General features: G+C 38.7%; 1 protein-coding gene across 1 annotated transcript in view; it reads right to left on the bottom strand.

Annotated features, from left to right (window-relative positions):
• Positions 1-269: 269 nt before the first annotated feature.
• LOC132609242 (guanine nucleotide exchange factor SPIKE 1) overlaps positions 270-19,437 on the bottom strand; it is a 51,813-nt gene continuing 32,645 nt past the window's right edge. The window contains exons 21-31 of the mRNA XM_060323119.1: positions 16,704-16,834; positions 14,219-14,294; positions 13,963-14,073; positions 6,942-7,124; positions 6,530-6,673; positions 6,204-6,371; positions 5,640-5,987; positions 5,192-5,524; positions 4,906-5,091; positions 953-1,924; positions 270-730 (exon numbers count right to left, since the gene is read on the bottom strand). Of these exons, the coding sequence (XP_060179102.1) occupies positions 476-730; positions 953-1,924; positions 4,906-5,091; positions 5,192-5,524; positions 5,640-5,987; positions 6,204-6,371; positions 6,530-6,673; positions 6,942-7,124; positions 13,963-14,073; positions 14,219-14,294; positions 16,704-16,834 (2,907 nt within the window). The 3' untranslated portion in view covers positions 270-475. The remainder of the gene's footprint in view (positions 731-952; positions 1,925-4,905; positions 5,092-5,191; positions 5,525-5,639; positions 5,988-6,203; positions 6,372-6,529; positions 6,674-6,941; positions 7,125-13,962; positions 14,074-14,218; positions 14,295-16,703; positions 16,835-19,437) is intronic.

Here is a 19,437-nt window from a genome sequence, read left to right as displayed (position 1 = left end):
CTCTCTCCTTTAGAATCAAACATTCTCAACAGAAAATAAAATGGAACACCCAACAATGCTTATTCACAGGCCAACTACAAGAGCACCCCTTTCATGCTGTGGCGACAGAGGTATACAATTCGAGTCATCATTTTCATGATTTTCTCAAAGGTCTGGAGAAAGCTGCAATCAATAGGATTTACCTACTCCTCCCTTCCTGAAAGGAAGAGGCATACATAAAATGAAAGGAAATCTGATTTCAGAGATGATTAAGGAAAGCACCTGGAAAGTTTGTTCAAACAGCCTAATTTTGAGACTCATAGAATAGATCAAGGTTGAAGGTCAAGAGATCATTAAATACAAAAATGGAAATACCAAACACTAATTATGAACAAAGACCCTGCCTGAATACAAAACCAAATCATTACAAACAATATAAACATATTATAGGAGGAACACAGACTACATACAGGAAAAAACTAAGTTAGAAATACTGTTAAAGCTCTGAAAGAATTGCAGGAATATAATGTGATAGTTCTGCAGTGAGAGACTGGAAACCATTTACAAGTTGAGTATGAAAATCCTGATCTTCTTCCCCAATCAACCTAAAGTGTACTCGAATAGCACGTTTACACACAGCCATAAACTCAAGAAGAGCAGCAATAAGTTGTTGTAGCTCCTGCGAACGTAACCTAGTGGCCGGCTCACCAGAAAGGAAAGCTGTGCAGACACTGAGGACTCCACTATTAACCTGTAAAAGTTTTATTTGTACTTAGCTAAGTAAACTCCAAGGAGAAAACCACATTGAATGATATCATAAATGCTCTGTTAGATGGAAAAGATTATAAGATTAGGGAGCCGCTGAGGATAACCTCTTTAAATGTATAAATTATGCAGAAATATCGGGGCCTATTGACAAGAATCAGGTGATGTACTAAAAGAATAGTGACTATACAAAGACATGGACACTCACTTGAACTGCAACTGAGCCTTGAAGAATCCTCTGTAAACTCTGCAAACGGGGGAGTTGATCGCCTTCTGAGCTTCGAGGCTCTTCAAGTTCATTCCTTAATGCAGCTGTCCTAGTTTCAATCATTCCAATTGCGTTCTCAACTGGGGAGAACTCAAGTGATTCTGATTTGATAACCAAGAGTCGATTCACTAGCGCAGGAAAAGAACCCTCAGTTTGCAGAACCGTTCGCCGCTTCCATTGGTCTTCCAAGCCTCCCTGGGTCTTTCCATTTTTAGTGAAAGGGGTATCGAACAAAAACCGATCAAAGACTCGAGCACGGACACTTCCTGTAGAGAGAGAGAATATCCTTTCTCTTCTGCTTCCTAAATCTTCATCCTCCATTACGGGATCAACTGCAGTTATTTGCAGGTAGCAGACTCCAGGCTGCAATTCATCTGCTTTGACTTGTCTCGAATCAGGAATTACGTGTAATGTAGTTCCATCCATTCTCGATTCGTAGACATGGCTCAACTTCTCCATTATGTCACCTAATCGCACATCACGAGGCTCCCTATAAACATATTCTTTCCTGTCCAGCTTCCCAAACTTCTCACCGTAAAATCCTACTCTATAATATGTGGCGTCTGTGAAAGGTATAGGGCTTGACTCCTGCTCAAGGATGGATTCATAGATATTAGTAAGCATTGTGTGGCATTTCGCAAGCTGTCCATACGCCTTCCTGCTTTTATATACTGGGATTACAAGTTCTAGAATGCTTGCACAGAAATGGAACAACTCAGCCTGAGAGAAAAGCTTATTTGCAAGTTGTAAATACTTCACAGCCGAGTCAACTGTGAGTTTTGAAGCACCATATCCCTCCACCTCAGCTGCTGAAGCCTCAGAAGTGATGTCACTGCTGACCATGGGGCATATTTTGCGTAATGCACTCACATGATCCTTGCTCCAGACACCATCATTCCTACACACAAGGGCCTGAATAGAATCGTAAAAATTCATATCAGCATCACTGCGCAACATATATCTAGTCATGTTTCAACTTCTAAACGTTAAAAAGCAATGTTGATTGGAAGATCATTCCACGGAAAAATATGCCTCTTGGCATCACCATCACTGAAGACCTAGTAGACTTAGTTCAAGCATCTCAATATCTAACACCATACTCCCTCCATTTCAAAATAAGTGGTGTTTTTACCTTTTCATTTTGTTTGAAAATAAGTGGTATTTCACATACTCAATAAGACATTAATGATGTTCTTCCAATTTTTCCCTTATTTAAATAAAGGGAGTTTTACATAACCAAGAAACTACCAAAGAGCTACGTCTTTTTCAAGGTATTTATTAGGAGTAAGTAAGTAAAAAGTACATCTTACTTTCTAGGAATGAATAGTTTTCTGAACGGGTGTGCCCAGGCTAAAAACACCACTTATTTTGAAATGGAGGAAGTAACTTTTAGTATCAGTTTTGGGTCTCCAAAAACTGAAGTGTTGAATGACTGATGCACGCAGGCATCAGGCAATACTGGAGTGATGACTTCAAGCACATCCGTAGAGAAGAAATCTCTGGGAAGATGCATAAGAATACTTGACCATGTAAAAATAACCAGTGTTCCATCCTGAACTTGCCGGGTCGGCTCTACAAATCCTAAACAACTACTATTCTCCATTTGCACCTATTTCTCTATAACACTAAATAACTTGTCTTTTAGGAAAAATTATGGATTCGCTAAAACTAGAGAGATTTTAAATCTCATACTTATACCTACAGTAACATAAAATCTCCAAACAAACTAAAAATATTTCTATCAAACACCAAACCTAATGCAAATCTTAACTAGTTTATATTTTGGAAATCAAATCTAAACAAGTTGGTATAACATAGATAGGTTTTTGTTTCCAATAAAGATACAGAATATTTGATGCTGTATGTCGAAAATTAGATGATGCTCCATCCAGCTCTTGTAAAACACTCTTCTTAGTCATTCCCAGGGTTTAACACAGTCCTAAGTCATGGCAATAATAATAGTGACAACAATAAAAACAGCTTTACACAGCATTGAAACAAGTCGATGAGTAATTCTATTTTTCTTTTGGGAAATAACTCTTATCACCCGTTAAGAGTCGCATCAAATTGAGAAAGCCCTCCAATTATCAAGAGGATGTCCTGAAAGGCCTACTGGTTTACAAAACATACAACATGGAATCCTAATATGTTTCAAAAATGTTCAGATATAAACCGACCCTGGAACATTCTCTAGCACGATCTCATATATAAAAACACCACATTGTAACCAATCAAGCACTCTTGTGGAAAGGGATAATTCTCCAAATAAATGAGAATAGACCTCATTATTCTTACACATAAGGGAACAATTGTGATGTATGGGATTTTGAGGTCTTCTCACAAGTGGTCATTGATTTTAGGCCTATCCTGCCCAAGGACCAAGTAGATGAATTGATCTTTCATGAAATCTAAATCTCTGAATAATAGAGGCGAAATGACAACTCCATAAAGCTTTTGAGCAAATAAGCCTAGAGAACAAATATGCATGTGAACCAAGACGAATCTAGATTCCAAATTCATCAGGACTAGAGTTATCAATAAATTAAAGTACATATCTCATTAGTATCAAGTGCCAAGTACATATTTTCATGTACAAAGTTTCAATAGAAGTGATGAGAGAAATCATTACGTTTTGTTGCATCAGTCAATCAACCATGTCTGATCCATTCAGATCTATTCAAGATATATTTCATTTAAATACCAAATATTGTCTTTTAAAGCGAATCAGGTGTCCTCTAAAACTAGATGTTCTTTCAATCTCCATGTTATCCCTACACGTGCACACAAATCTCTAAACAGAATATAAAGACTCCAGCACATATTTTTGAAGGTTTTCTTTTGGTTGCATTTTTTACCTATAACTTAAAGTAAATGGTATACCAACGAGGTTAACATGATCAGCAGAAGATCACATTCTGAGCAGCAAAGAAAAATCAAGTAACTGCAGAATATAATTTAATGTTTTAGTAGAAAAGAGTACCCACTGTACGAAGCCATAAATCCAAAGTCTAAGCTGATCTTTATGAAAATAGGACGATCAGTCCCAGTTATCTAGAAAATGTGCAATGGATCCTGAATTAACCTAAGTTACACGGACTTCACTTTCGGTGCCGCACCCGTGTCGACACGACGTGGGTGTGGGTGGGGATCCATACCCGATTTGGTCAAACGATTTTGGATACTTTGACCAAAATCGATAGAGAAATTTGAGACGGACAATGATTTTTGAAATCAAAAACAAAAGCTAGGGCTATTGCAATAGCCATGTTACACCTCTATATCATTTGCAATAGCCATGGTACACCAAAAAATAGTACGGAGATGCATCTATACTTTATAATAATTACAGTTTCAAACTTGCTCTCAAAAATTTGTGCATTCTTTTCCTTATAAGTAGTCCACTATATTCTGGGCATATTTTTATAACTCTGTTTTTAGATATTTGAATTATTTTTAGCTGAATCACAGCACCCAATTCCATACCTGGATCCGTACCCCCGAATCTTAAAATTTAGATCATGAAGGATCCGCACCCGTATCGGACACCCGCACCCGAGTCCGAGCAACTTAGGAATTAACTAGGAAACATATAAACAGCCCGTTTGGATGGGCTTATAAACCAAAAGCCATAAGTTATTTTTGTTATTTTGGCTTAAAAACAAGTGCTTAAAAGTACTTTTTTTATCTTAACCTAACACTACAAAAGTGCTTAAAAGCTATTTTGGCTTAAAAGCACCTAAAATAAGCCAATCCGAACAGGCTCAAAGAAAGGATTTCTGCCACCAACTTGGAAACAAACAACAAAAGAGGACTTTTCTTGATGAAGCAGGATTACTAACTTCCTCCTTCAACGTCACTAGAAGTAACAGGAAGGTGATCCAATCAAGTTATACCTGCATCACTACACCAGCAACAGCAACAGCGCATTGAGCAGCTTCAGCCCAAGACTGCATTTCCTGATGAGCATCACAAAGATGCAGTAACCACATTATGTGAAGATCTGGTACAGGAGAAAATGCCATCGCTAGTTTATAAAAGCTCTCTGCAGCTGCATACCTGTCAAGATTCATAACAGAGCCCTACAGGAAAATAGTGCAAGAGAAGTACAAGAGAGTCAATGACAAAACGTCATTGCAGAATATTGAACTTCAAGCAGTGATTAAGGAGATCAAAACTTACCAGAAGTGCATGTTCCAGGCTGGCATCAAGAGCCATAAGAAGACTCTCAGAAAGAAATTTCACCTCAGACCAGGACCAGCGGTTTTCTGCCAATCCTTCGGGAACAGCAACCAGTGCATTTTCTGGGAGCCCAGACTCTACTAATAAGGAGGAACTCTTAGCTTCATCTACCATTTCCTCCAAAGAATTCCGAAGACGACGAGCTTCACCACTTTCTTCTAGAGTTCCATCAGGTTTCATTTGTGTTACTTGAACTTCAGACATTAACTCTGACAATGTAATAGTTAGCATGACTCTTAGTCTTCCCGTCTGCATAAAATAAGAGAACGAGCTCTGCAGATTCAAAACAAAACTAAGTTTAGCAATCAATATATACATAAAGATTACACAAACCAGTAAACAAAGTGAACAGGAACAATGATACAAAAACTTCAGCTACAAGCCTTACCCGAATAAGTATCTGCAGCCCAATTACAGCCCTTTTCCTGATATTGTCATTCCGAAACACTGCAAGACGAAGAAGGTGGAAAGCAATTTGCTTTAAGAAACGATCGTTCTCTCTTGCCATCAGTGTCGCTCCATGAAGTTCAAAGACACTGTTGAAGACAGGAACGAGAGCTTTCCAGAAGGAGAGTGGTTGATTTCGTGAGAACACATTCATAAATATGGATGTGATACAGTCAAGTTTTCCATAATCAGTAGCAATATGCTTCGTTACAGCAGTCCGCGAGAACTTCTCAGAAACTTCTAAAACTTGAAGACTAACAGCAGCACTCAGGTTCTCTTCCCAAAGTTCCTGAAATGATCTTACCATTAAGTGACACGGAATATACTTTTTGTAAAGTCAGAACTAGTTTATGACAGAAAAATAAAGAGCTAAAGAGCCATTTCATGCTGCAAACGTATGTATGTCACAAAATGACAAGGTTTATGACTTCTGACTAGCGACAGGCATCGATGTAATATTTAAGCAATTTAGGAAGTAAAACAAATAAAACCCATAGAGGAGTACCAGCTTTTGCCTTAAGATTGGGTGCAACGATTCCCTTAATGCTAGTGCTGAAGCTCCAATTCTGGAGGATTGGGCTTGAGCTAGCGCTTCTCTCAAAGAATATGGCTGACTAGGCGAGCTTAATTGGGAGTTGACCCTCTGCCACAAATAACCATTATCCGGCGTTCCCTGAGGATGTATAGACCTTAGATACGGAGCACCACAGAAGAGAAAAGGAAAAACAATTTTATCACAGAAAAAGGGAGGGGGGGAGAGAGAGAGTTGTGTAACACTTAAAAATTGTGAAGCTCAAAAGTATTGGTCAACTTTGAACAGATATAACGTACTCTGACTTCTTGCCTTGCTGCCTCAGACATATAGTGATTAATTGCAGGTGAAAGTCTGTCAGAATATTTCGGGGATGCAGGTCCATCTCCTATCACGCTACGAGAACTACTACCAACAAGCATGCCATCAGCAGGTTTCCTATGCTGCAAAATATGTAGAATCAACATGAGTACGTTAGAGCCAAACCGTCTAGTAACATATAAATAACACCAAACACCATCATAGGTCACAGGTTCGAGCCGTGGAAGTAGTCACTAATGCTTGCATTAGGGTAGGCTGTCTACATAAAAAATATTCTTAAATTGGCTACAGCTATCATTTCAAGGATACAACCACACGGGTTGCCAACTGAACATGAAATCTGAGCTTCAAGCTGAATGTTAAATGATTGGGCAGTTCAGATATACTTACCTCAAAATGCATCAAGCACTCTTCCAAGAGTTTGAAAAATAATCTGGTTCGGGCAATGCTCTGCTCCCAAGCTTTAACAAGTGATTCATCGTCCAAGTTGCGCACTATTTGCAGAAAGATAATCAAGACTTCACGCTTTTCAATTGTACTTAGATTGTAAAAGACAGGCATCTCATCCAGGATCTGCACACATAAAAATGTCAAAAAAGGCAAAAAGCGTAGAAAAACTCAACGTGTCAGCTGGGTATATAAGTGCAAAAGCAAGCTTGAGGCAGATGAAGAATAAAATGATAATGTATATACAATGAAAGAAAGAATAGCAATATATACAAACAGAAAATATGGATCAAGAGCACCCAAGGGTGTCGCCTAGTGGTCAGTGAAGTGGGTTGAGAATCATGAGGTCTCAAGTTCATATCCCAGCAGTTCATATATCCCAGCAGAGACAAAAACACAAGGTGAATTATTCCCATCTATCCTTTCCTCGGTGGATAGAATTACCTGGTACCAGTAGCTGGTGGGAGGTAGCAGGTATCCCGTGGATTAGTCGAGATGCGCGCAAGTTGGGCCGGACACCACCGTTATTGAAAAAAATATGGACCGAGAATTTAAAAAATTGCAACTGATTGGAATGAATGAAGTAAAAACATGTTAATCAAGCTCAAAAGTCATTCAAATCATTCAAGATTTCGGATTCAAATGCTAGTTTTCAATTGATAAAAAATTAATTTTATTAATGTGATCAAAACCTAGAAAACCTATTAAGAGATATGGTTTTCTACGAACTACATCCATGGCATCCACTCTTCTTTCTATACATAATGGAACTTCTTTGGTGTAAACAGCTTTGTATAGAGGAAACAAATCAAATTGTAGATTTACTAGGTTTTATGTAAGTTTTTCCTTTTCTCTTCATTATTCACTTTTTGTAGGTGGCCAGCATACCCTTAATACCATAATACCAGTTTCAAAAGAAAAACATGATGGAACTTCTTGGGTGAATCAAAATTGTTAGAATCGGAATAGGATTTGTATCTATTATCCTACATGAAAAAAGATTGGGATGTAGTCTATAAATAGGGCTCATTGTAATAACGTTGATACACAATTCAATAATATTTTTTCTCCCATAATTTCTCACATGATATTGATATCAGAGCAATTGTGAGAAACATTCGGAAAAAAATACCATCACAGTCCCGCGCGTCAACTCCAATGGGTTTTATGCAAAATACAAAACCACCACAGCGTAGAGAACACTGCGGCGACCAAATCCCTGAAACTTCCAACCGCTGAAACCCTAATCCGGCGCTGTCAGATTTATTTTCAAACAGATCCGCAAATTTCCGGCCACTTTTTCGAGAAATTTTCTCCCAGTCAGGTTGCTCATCAATTCCGATCTCAACCATATAATTTTCTTCAAGATCCGATTACTTTTTATTTTTCCGGGAGTTTTCTGGCGATTCCAGCAGATTCCGATAACAGATCCGCTTCCATGGAGCTGTTCCGGGCCAGATCTGTCAGTTTTTGTCAACTTCCGGCGACCGGAACCCTAAATCGGCAACTCCGTTGGCATTTTTCTGTCGATTTCTCTGATCTGTGTCGTCTTTTGAAGCATATTTATGCTCTCCGAGAGTCTTCCAGTCTTTCCAAATCATCCTACAAATTTCAAAAATTTCCAGCAACCTTCCCGCCAACCGCTGGAACAACAGCTTTACAGTCACTTTCCACCCGGCTTTCAGCTATATTTTTTGACTATTTGCTTAGAACTCTCTTCAATCCAACCATGTCTCTTCGATCTAATATTTTTAATATGAGAGTTGGAAATTCAAGTCCTATGACTACCTCAGAACCCTTAATGAGGAGATCAGAAAATCGCACATCACAGTCCATGAAGAAGCGACGGGGAAAAGATCGTCTTGGAAGATCTCAACCTAGATGTAGTTATTGTAATAGACTTGGACACACTCGTAAAATATGTTATTCTTTGCATGTCGACCACCCAAGAATGCTCATGTTGCTTAGATTGACAGTACATGTAATCAACGGGTTGATTTATCCGAAGAGGAATACAACGAGTACCTTCAGTATCGAGCAAGCAAGCAGACATCTCCACAAGTAGCCTCAGTCGCACAGTCTAATACCCGGTCGTAGGTTGTCGACTTTGGCGCTTCTGATCATATTTCTGGTGATAAATCACTTTTGTCAAATATTGTTTATTCACAGTCTCATCCCTCTGTTAATTTAGCCAATGGGGTCCAAACAAGAGCAAAAGGAGTTGGACAAGCTAATCTCCTGTCCTCTTTCACTTTAAATTATGTTCTTTATGTCCCTGGCTGTCCTTTTAATCTTGCATCAGTCAGTCGTTTTGTGTCATAATATTTCTTGATGATTCTTTTATTATGCAGGACCGCAGCACGGGACAGACGATTGACGCAGGATATGAATCACAAGGTCTCTACTACCTTACCTCTCCTAATTCTTCCATAGCATGTCTAGTTAAAGATCCTCCCGACTTATTTCACAAACGATTGGGACATTCGAATTTGTTCAAGCTACAAAAGATGGTGCCTAGTTTGTCTGATCTGTCCACGTTAGATTGTGAGTTTGTGTCAACTTGGGAAACACACTGGCACTACCTTTCCACGTAGTGTTGACAGTCGTTCAAAGTCTATTTTCTCCTTGGTCCATTCGGGTTTTAGTAAAGTCAGTTCAACCTTAGGGTTTCGTTATTTTGTTAGTTTCATTGACAATTATTCAAGATGTACTTGGATTATCTTAATGAAAGATTGTTCTAAGTTGTTTTCAATATTCTAGAGTTTTTATGCTGAAATACAAAATCAATTTGGTGCCTTTATTCGTACGTTTTTTGTAGTGATAGTGCCTTAGAATATTTGTCCTCTCAGTTTCAGCAGTTTATGACTCACCAAGGAATTATTCATCAGACATCTTAGCCATACACCCCTCAGCAGAATGGGGTAGTAGAGAGGAAGAATAGGCACCTCGTTGAGATAGCTCACACTCTTCTAATTCAATCCCATGCTCCGCTGCGTTTTTAGGGCGATGCAGTTCTCACATCTTGCTATTTAATTAATTGAATGCCCTCATCTTCTATTCAGAATCAAATCCCTTATTCAGTAGTGTATCCTTAGCCACCTCTATACTCTCTTCCACCTCGTGTCTTTGGGAGCATATGTTTTGTTCATAAATTAACTCTTGGGAAAGATAAGTTAACCCCTCGTGCTCTCAAATGTCTTTCTTGGTTATTCTCGGGTTCAAAAGGGGTATCTTTGCTACTCACCTAATCTTCGTCGGTACCTTATGTCAGCTGATGTGACATTATTTGAGTCTCAACCTTACTTTACATCTTCTTTTGATCATCCTTACATATCTAAGCTCTTGCCTATACCGACTTTTGAAGAATCTACGGTTACTACTATATCTCCATCCACAATGCCACCACTCCTGACTTATCATCGTAGTCCACGTCCAGCATCAGGACCAGATGATTCACGTATTGCACCGAACTCTGCCCTTACTGCGGACTTTTCTACTCCTGATCAACCGATTGCACTTAGAAAAGGTATACGATCCAGTCATAATACTAACCCACATTATACCCTTTTAAGTTATCATCGTCTTTCATCAGCCCATTATGTCTTTATATCATTTTTGTCCTCTTTCTCCATCCCTAAATCTACAAATGAAGCACTTTCTCATCTGGGATGGCACCAGGCTATGATTGACGAGATGTCTGCTTTACATACAAGTGGTACCTCGGAGCTTGCTCCTCTTCCTTCAGGTAATCTACAATTGGTTATCATTTATGCAGTCAAAGTCCGCCATTGGCCTCTTTTATCAATTGGACATTAAGAATGCTTTTCTCCGTGGTGACCTTGAGGAGAAAGTTTATATGGAGCAACCACCTGGTTTTGTTGCTCAAGGGGAGTCTGGTGTGTTAATTGCGCCGGTTACTTTATGGTCTGAAACAGTAACAGTCTCATCGAGCCTGGTTTGGGAAGTTTAGCACAATAATTTAGGAATTTGGCATGACTCGTAGTGAAGCTCACTCTGTGTTTTATCCGCATTTCGCTCCAAATCTGTGTCTTTATTTGGTGGTTTATGTTGACGATATCGTTATTACTGACAATGATCAGGATGGTATCATTAATTTAAAGCAACATCTTTTTCAGCATTTCCAGACTAAAGACCTCGATAGATTGAAATACTTTCTAGGTAATTATTGCTCAGTCCAGATCCAGTATTGTTATTTTGCAATGCAAGTATGCCTTAGACATTCTTCAGGAGACAGGAATGAAGGGATGCAGACCCATTGACGCTCATATGGATCCCGAATGCTAAACTCTTGTCGAAACAGGGGGAGCCACTTAGTGATCCCGGAAGATACAGGCGGCAGGTTGGCAAGTTTAATTATCTCACAATGACTAGACCTGACATTTTTTTTCTTGTGAGAGTTATAAGTCAGTTTATGGTCTCCCTGTGATAGTCATTGGGATGCAGTTGTCCGCATTTTGCGATATATAAAGTCAGCTCTAGGTAAAGGACTACTTTTCGAAAATCGAGCAGATCGTTGGATATACAGATGTTGATTGGGCAGGATCACCTTCTGATAGACGTTCTACACCCGAATATTGTGTTTTAGTAGGAGGTAATTTGGTGTCCTGGAAGAGTAAAAAACAGAATATGGTTCAGAATATCAAGCAATGGATGTAGCAACTTGTGAGCTAGTTTGGATTAAGTAATTGCTCAAAGAACTAAGATTTGGAGAAATCAGTCATATGGAACTTGTGTGAAAACGAAGCAACCCTTCATATCGCATCAAATCCGGTATTTCATGAAAGGACTAAGCATGTTGAGATTGACTCACTTTGTCAGAGAAATGATACTCACCGGAGATATTGTTAGAAAATTTGTGAAGTCGAGGGATCAACTTGCAGATATTTTCGCCAAGTCCTTCACTGGTCCCCGTATTGGTAACATCTGTAACAAGTTCAATACATATAACTTGCACCATCTTGAGGGGGAGTGTTAGAATAGGAATACGAATAGAATTTGTATATAGTATCCTACATGGAAAAGGATTGAGATGTAGTGTCTATAAATAGGGCTCATTGTAATAATGTAGATAAACAATTCAATAATTTTTTTTCTTCCCATAATTTCTCACAAAAATGAAATAAGGGAGAAGAGGCTACTCCTCAATTGTACAAAATTCATCTCTACATCCTCAAATCTCTCTCAAAACGACCTGTATTAGTGCAAGTGGCACAACATTCCACAACCTGCGTCATCTCCTTCTTCATTTACTTTAATTCTAGTTGAACATCACCTCTATCACCGTGCCTGATATCACCCCAAGTATCCTAAACCATTTTTGAACTTCCTACCATAGTCAATCTAACAATGTACGAGGAGATGGTCGACATCTTCACCTGAGTCCTTGTACATAAAGCATCAACTAGCATAAGTATAAGTAACCTTCCTCTTCCCAAATTCTTAACCGTCAAGATCACCCCTCTTGCTGCTGAGCAAGTGAAAACCCATCTTTCTCGTACTCCGTATAGAAAAGCAACCTCTTCCCTTCCCAAAAAGCCTCTCATAATAACACTTGACAGGAAACACTGCATTATTCCCCATCCCCACCTCCGTACATCGTAGCTATCGTGTGATGTGTCTTTCTTGTCAAGCAAATCAACCATGCTTTGGAACTCTGCCACCTCCCACTCCTGAGATTTCTTCTAAACCTCAAATCCCAGAACACTTCTCCATCATATAGTGTCCAGACTCATTGGACTGTCATCTCCATTTAACACTTCTCAATCATATAGCTACCTTGTGATGTGCCTTTATTTTTGGTGCACCCACCAGGTTCCTAAATGTATAGATGATTGGGTGGCTTTTGTAGGAAACCATGTTTTGTTGTGAGGTTTTCTACTTTTTGGTATACTTCTTGTATACAGGCACATGTATTGCCCTTTTTATCTGAAATTTATTACCTTAGACCTTATTACTTGAACTCCGCCTTACTTTTCCTTTGATAAGAACTATGCATAAGTTGATCTCTTGCCATTTAGTGATCAAGCCTAATTAGATCAGCACAACCAATAATCTCAATATCTCCTCAATCATCATACAGGAGCCCTTGGCCTTGAACACAAATGGTGTGTCAGACAATGCAGGCTCCAATTATGTTAACAAAAATGAAATATCAGGAGACGACCTTAAACTTATTTTAGTAATCCAACCAACTTTCTGTAAGATATTGGATCCAATAAAAGGTTCCCTAACCAGGAAGTTGACATTCTGGTCTATTGACGAGAAGTCAACCATCCTGGTTAGTTCCAAATATCGAGAACACACTTTCTTTATAAGGTAACCATTCATGAGCTGCATAGAGCCAGTCTATGCTCAGTACTCAGATTGGCCCAAATCTTTGTTTTGGAAATCAGTGAAAAGGGTGATGTTTTAGCATATCAATGTCTTATTCATCATCAACCAGCTGAACTACAAAACAGAATGCAAAACCAGTAGAATGACGAGAAAACAAATACTACTCATATGATTAGAAGAACTTCACCAACAACCCAATGCCATTATGTTCGTCTAGACAAGATGAACTTTAGGGTCTGGTCGATTGACTGATTTGACAAACTAAGATGTCCCACGTTTTTTTTCAAAACACCAAGCATGCAACAGCTTGGGCATAAACTCAAAAAATAGCTAGCAAGGACAACCTGAAAAAAAAATAGTTCCCTTTTTCACTTTATTAATATTGAGAGTTAGAGAGAACCGAAAGGTGTATGTCCTTATGTCAAGTGCATATTTGCTGTTAGTAAATCTCTTCACCAAAACCTTGTAATGTAGAGCACTGTAGAGGCTTTGCAAGCAAAATTTTAATATTATAATTAGTAATTAGTTCTTAACAAGATGCGCAAGAAAATAACATTATCAGTAAGGAAAAATAAAGCTCATAAAATATTGCTCAATTAGAATCACGAACCTGGCCAACAAGGGGAAAATATAATTGAGCAATATATAATTTATCCTCTTGCTTTTGATAGCGAATATCAAACTCGTGCTTACACATGAGGACCACCAAGATTCTTGCAGCCTATAAATATAGAAAGTGAAAGCTTTATGTACAGCTAGAAAGCCTGAGCCAGGCAAGATAATTGCACTGAATTACCCACAAAGAGCATAATACTATATCGAGGAAAATTTTAAATAAATATTTCAGCATCCAGTTAAGCACTCACTTTTGCCCTCATTGACAAGTCATCATGATCCCATGTAAGGAAAATTTCTTGAATTAAGATAGATGAAAGATAGTTCCTGTATATAAAAAAATATAACACCACAAGTTAGAACTGTTGATCAGGCCAAGTGAATAACGAAAAATGGCGAAGCGCAGTGAAACATTGCTAGCATTGTCAACTGGCACTGCAAGCAAATAAAAATAAGAAGTTTAAACCGCGAAAGCATACTGCGACTGCCATTCCATATGGTTGCTTTATGAAATAGAATAGCATGAAGCATTAAAGAATACTTAAAAAGATGAAGTTCAGATCAACTTCTTTTGTCGATGAAATACTGTTCATATTTTAGGTAACATTTTTATCAGGTAAAGCAACCTTATGGAATAGCATTTTTCAGGAGTACAATGAACGGGAAGATGAATTCTATAGAATTATAAGATTTAAAGTAGGAAATGGAGCCGAAAGGAAACTTTTAGATGCAAAAATTTTGCGTTGACGCCGTCTATGCGGATGTTATCCAGCTATATTGAACGTCTCTACACAGCTGATAACAGTAGTCGTCGAGATTTGCAAACATTGGAGGCATAATTTCATGGGACTTGAGCTTCAAGAAGAAACTTACAGAACTGGGAGATGGAAGAGTTCACATTATAGGCACAACCTTACAAGCGTTTAACATCGATCATAGAGAGAAATTGCTGGAAATGGGCGGACTAACACTTCCACAGGGATGTTTCTCTCTAATTTGCGAGGGAAAAATGAAAACTCTATGACAGGTAGTTCCCATATTCCTCAATTTGGATACTTAGAGCACCAAGAAATGTGTCTTTCCTTTGTTTGTTCACAGGAATCCATCCTAAGAGTTAAAAGTTGGTTGAAAAGCAAATTTACTTAATATTAGCTGGTTTTTCATGTGCAAGAATGCAGGAGAGGACATAAATTTTTGAACTGCTCCATCATCCCATGAATCTAGGTTAGGTTGTAGATTTTGGATTATATTTGAAATTGAATGAGTAATACCAAGAATAATTAGGGAGCAGCCTTCAGATGAAAGTGTGGGAAGAAAGGAAATAGAAGAAACCATGAGAGGTGACTCCTCTAGAATCAAGTGCAAAATACCAAAAGAGAGAAATAGAAGTGTGATTGAAGGAGAAACCCTTGTGCAGGCATTACTGGAAATTTTTTATTCTTTGTACTTGTAGGAGCACACGTGATTTTCCAATTCTTGATGATCGTTTACTATATGCACAAAGTCATGTGTGCTTGCAAGTGTTTTATCTGTTCTTGTATTTATACCTTGCATGCACGGTTTTCCCATCATACTTCTTATCAATAAAAGATCTTACGTTTTATCCCAAAAACGAAAAAGTGTTAGGAATCTAGACAATAATTAGAGTTCTAGAATCTAGTTTATGGTAATAGAGCCTGTTAACAACTATGCAATCATTAGACGTCTTGCTATCATATCATTAGCCTTTCACGTTATGTACCTTTTCACATCCACAATAGCTTGCAGAAATTAGCCCCTTTTCAAGGCTTACCCCTGTTTTCTTTTTAACTGCGTGCATTCACTTGCACTTGCTCTATCGCATCCATCATTTTACTTATGATCAAAGACACGAAATGGATCATTATGAATTTTGTTGCTATTGCAGGGGTTGGCTATATCAAGTTTTAGGAGAGGTAGAGGTAGGCCGAAGAAGAACTGGGGGAGGTGATTAGACAAGACATGGACCATCTTCAGCTTACTGAGAACATGACCATAAATAGGAAGGTATAGGTCAAGGATTAGGGAAGAAGGGTAGTAGGTAGCCGAGTGGTGTCGTGCTCTTATTTGGGAGAGGGGGGCTAATCTCCTATACCCATCTCATCCTTGTTTAGTAGTATTACTTAGTATTCTTGTAGTATCGTATTCTTCATTTCTTACAACTACTGTTGCTGCATTTGCTTTGTTTATCTTGCCTTTTGCTGTCGTTATTTTTCCTTCAACACTTCTTTGATTACTTCTTTTAAGCCGAGGGTCTATCGGAAACAACCTCTCTACCCCACAAAGGTAGGGGTAAGGTATGCGTACATCTTACCCTCCCCAGATCCCACTTGTGGGAATACACTGGGCATGTTGTTGTATCTTTATAGGACAACCAACTCTCAAACTTAAGGGACCATTTATGTCATTTTCTAGTGCTTTCATCTAGGAGTTATTTTGTGGGACAATGGGTAAAACATGAATAAATTTATGGGTATTTAACAAACAAAAACAAAAGTGACATTACTGAGTCATTTCTATAACTTGGATGGCCATCCTTAAAACTAACTCAATATATAATAAACTTAAAGATTTTACTTTTCGGAAACTGAACATAAGTCATTTGACCTTGGTGAATAGATGTCATATATAACAGGGTAGCACTATAGCAAAATAAAGAAGGTTAACTTAAGCAGTATTTGAACAAAAGAAGATGGTTGAAAATATTTGAACATTTACCTATCAGAAGGATCTCGTCCAGGCATTTCGACAAAAAGATCATGGTCGCATATAATTTGTAGAAAGGTAAGCTTGCAGTCATGCAGCACCGTTTGACACACTCCAGAGAATTTATCGAGGTACAAGGACACCTGTAAATGACAGTAATTATCAGGAAGATGTATAATTATTAGACAGCAGGAAAACAACATTAGAATAATTTAATGTAACACCACAAAACATAATGATATCAAGAACACTCTACTTGGTGCTCAATTTAACCACACCGTAACAGCCAAAAAGGGCTGAAGAAAATGTATTCCCTTGCAAATCAAATATGAACATCGCATTAACATTTTATATAAATAATGCCAGTTCAGTAAACATAATCAACATTATTTCTGTTATTTTTTTTAGTCATGCTAAGAAATTCAATTTCTTTGGGTACTTTCTTCAAATGTTAAAGGCGTATGTAAACCAAATGGTGAAAAATAGAGCGAGGACCTCTGACCTTATATGATCAGTCTCCTACGAGATATATTTAAAATCCAATATCGCGGTAACATAAGCATAATTTTCAGGGGGCATGAAGCTTTAGAAGATGCAATATTTTGAGTAATTATCATAGAGAGACTTATTCCCTAGCAGGAGATAAGTCTTTTTAGTTAATTGATCTAAAGGAAGATTGCACTGATTGGTACATTCTGGTGAAAAGAAGGAACCCTGTTGGCAGTATAAAAGTTGATAGTGTGAATTAGGTGTGGAGTTATAGTGTTCTGATCAACTCAAGCGTCCTACAGAAACATTTTTTTGAGCAAACCGATCTAAAGGAAAATTGCACTGATTGGTATTTGCTGGGGAGCGAGGTAGTCATCGAGAGAGATGGTGTTAAATTCTATATCCCGATCTGGGTGGAGAGACAGATAAGGTTTGACCTAATTTCACATTCAAAAGAAGAGGTCATCGGAAAAAAAGAGAAGGCAGTCGCTGTTGAGGAGGAAGAAGTCGCAGAACTGGACCAAGCAAATACCCACTGGACAAATCGATCAAGCCCTATAGAGGACGTACTTGACAGGCGTACTTTTAGAGATTTGGTGGGAAATAACGTGGACAGTACTAGTGTTACAGCTGGCCAGATTGAGATGGAAAGAGCACGTGACCCACAGGTGGAGGGTTTAATTGACTGCTTTTCTAAATTGGGCCTTTTACTTGGGCCCAGAACTGCTGATACCCTCATAGATAATTTAGGGCTAAAGTCTGCAGCCAGACCTGAAAAGTCTCTTAAAAATAAGCTTGGGCCAGGTCTAGCAGCCCAAGTCATTTTTAATGATATTCTGGTAAAGCCCGTGGAAGAAACAAGAGGCGTATCCTTGGCTGAACTACTGGAATTCTCTAATCCAGAACAGAGTCAGGCGATTCAACAAGTCCCAAGTGAGACTTATTCTTATTCAGAAGATGTGATGCATGCAGAAATTTCGGGGGTAAGGGAAGAGGCAGAGGAAGAAAATGGGGGGAAATTCCGAGAGAACGATGCAGAATTACATATGATCGAAGAAGAGGGTTACAAAGACACATATGCGGATGTGTTGCAACAACAATATTCCCCTTCTACTCCTATTTCTAACAGGATATTAGTGGACTCTTCACGTATTGACTCGACGAGCAGAGAATTGTCGGCCTACGTTAGAAGAAGCTCGAAAAAGGGAGAACAAAAACGACTGGTGCACGCCAGCGGAGAGATGTCTATCACAGTAATGGAGGAACCAAAGCTTACTTGCGATACTGCAGAATTGGGGAATTGTGAGGAAATCTGGGAAGTTGAGGATGCCAAACCAATTTTGGTTCATCAACAAGACGGCTGCTCAGACTAAGAAACAGATACGCCTATTTGGGTCCGCCGATACTTACTCAAGCTAAATAAATTGTTTGGAGTTGACTCTCAGGGGCACGAAGAAGAAGCCATGGAACTTCTCTTGCAGATTGATAGTAGTAGACAAGCAAGGAAGATGGAATCAGAGATTAATATTAAGAAGAGCAGGTTCAAGGGGACACAAGAACCGAAGGGATTGGCCTCTTTTGATGTAAAATTCAAAAGTAATGGAAACAGGAGCAGGGGAAGGGCTTTAACTTTAATTGATCAATGAAGCTCAAATTAGTCACATGGAATGTGAGGGGATTAAATAACATGGATAAGAGGAGGTTGGTGAAGAATTCTATTCTTGATTGGGGTGCAGACATTATATGTTTGCAGGAAACAAAGCTTGAGGGGGATGTAGAAGATATTGTTAATTATATATGGGGAGGAAGATGGGCAAGTTATGCATGTCTAGAAGCCAGTGGAACTAGAGGTGGAATCATGATGATATGGGATAGAAGGGTATGGAAAGGGGAGATTCTTCAGATTGGGTTGTATACTTTGACTTGCAGATTTGAAGGCCAGTTACAGAACTTTTGAATGTCATATTACAGGGGTGTATGCTCCAAATTGTGACATTGAAAGAGAAGAGGTTTGGTGGGAAATAAGTGTTGTCTGGGGTCTGATGGAGGGCCCGTGGGCAATTTGTGGGGATTTCAATATTGTTAGATTCCCGACAGAGAAAAGAAATTGTAGGAGAAGGTCCATAGCTATGGTGGAATTCTCAGACTTCGTAAAGGATATGAGTCTTATTGATCTTCAGCTAGAAGGAGGTGCTTATACTTGGTACAGAGGGGACAATCACACTAGTGCTTCGAGAATTGACAGAATCCTGATCTC

The sequence above is a fragment of the Lycium barbarum genome, chromosome 9 (genome assembly GCF_019175385.1).
Source record: "Lycium barbarum isolate Lr01 chromosome 9, ASM1917538v2, whole genome shotgun sequence".
Taxonomy (NCBI): Eukaryota; Viridiplantae; Streptophyta; class Magnoliopsida; order Solanales; family Solanaceae; genus Lycium; species Lycium barbarum.
Note: the sequence above shows the minus strand (reverse complement) of the source record. Positions and strands in the feature narration are given on the sequence as shown.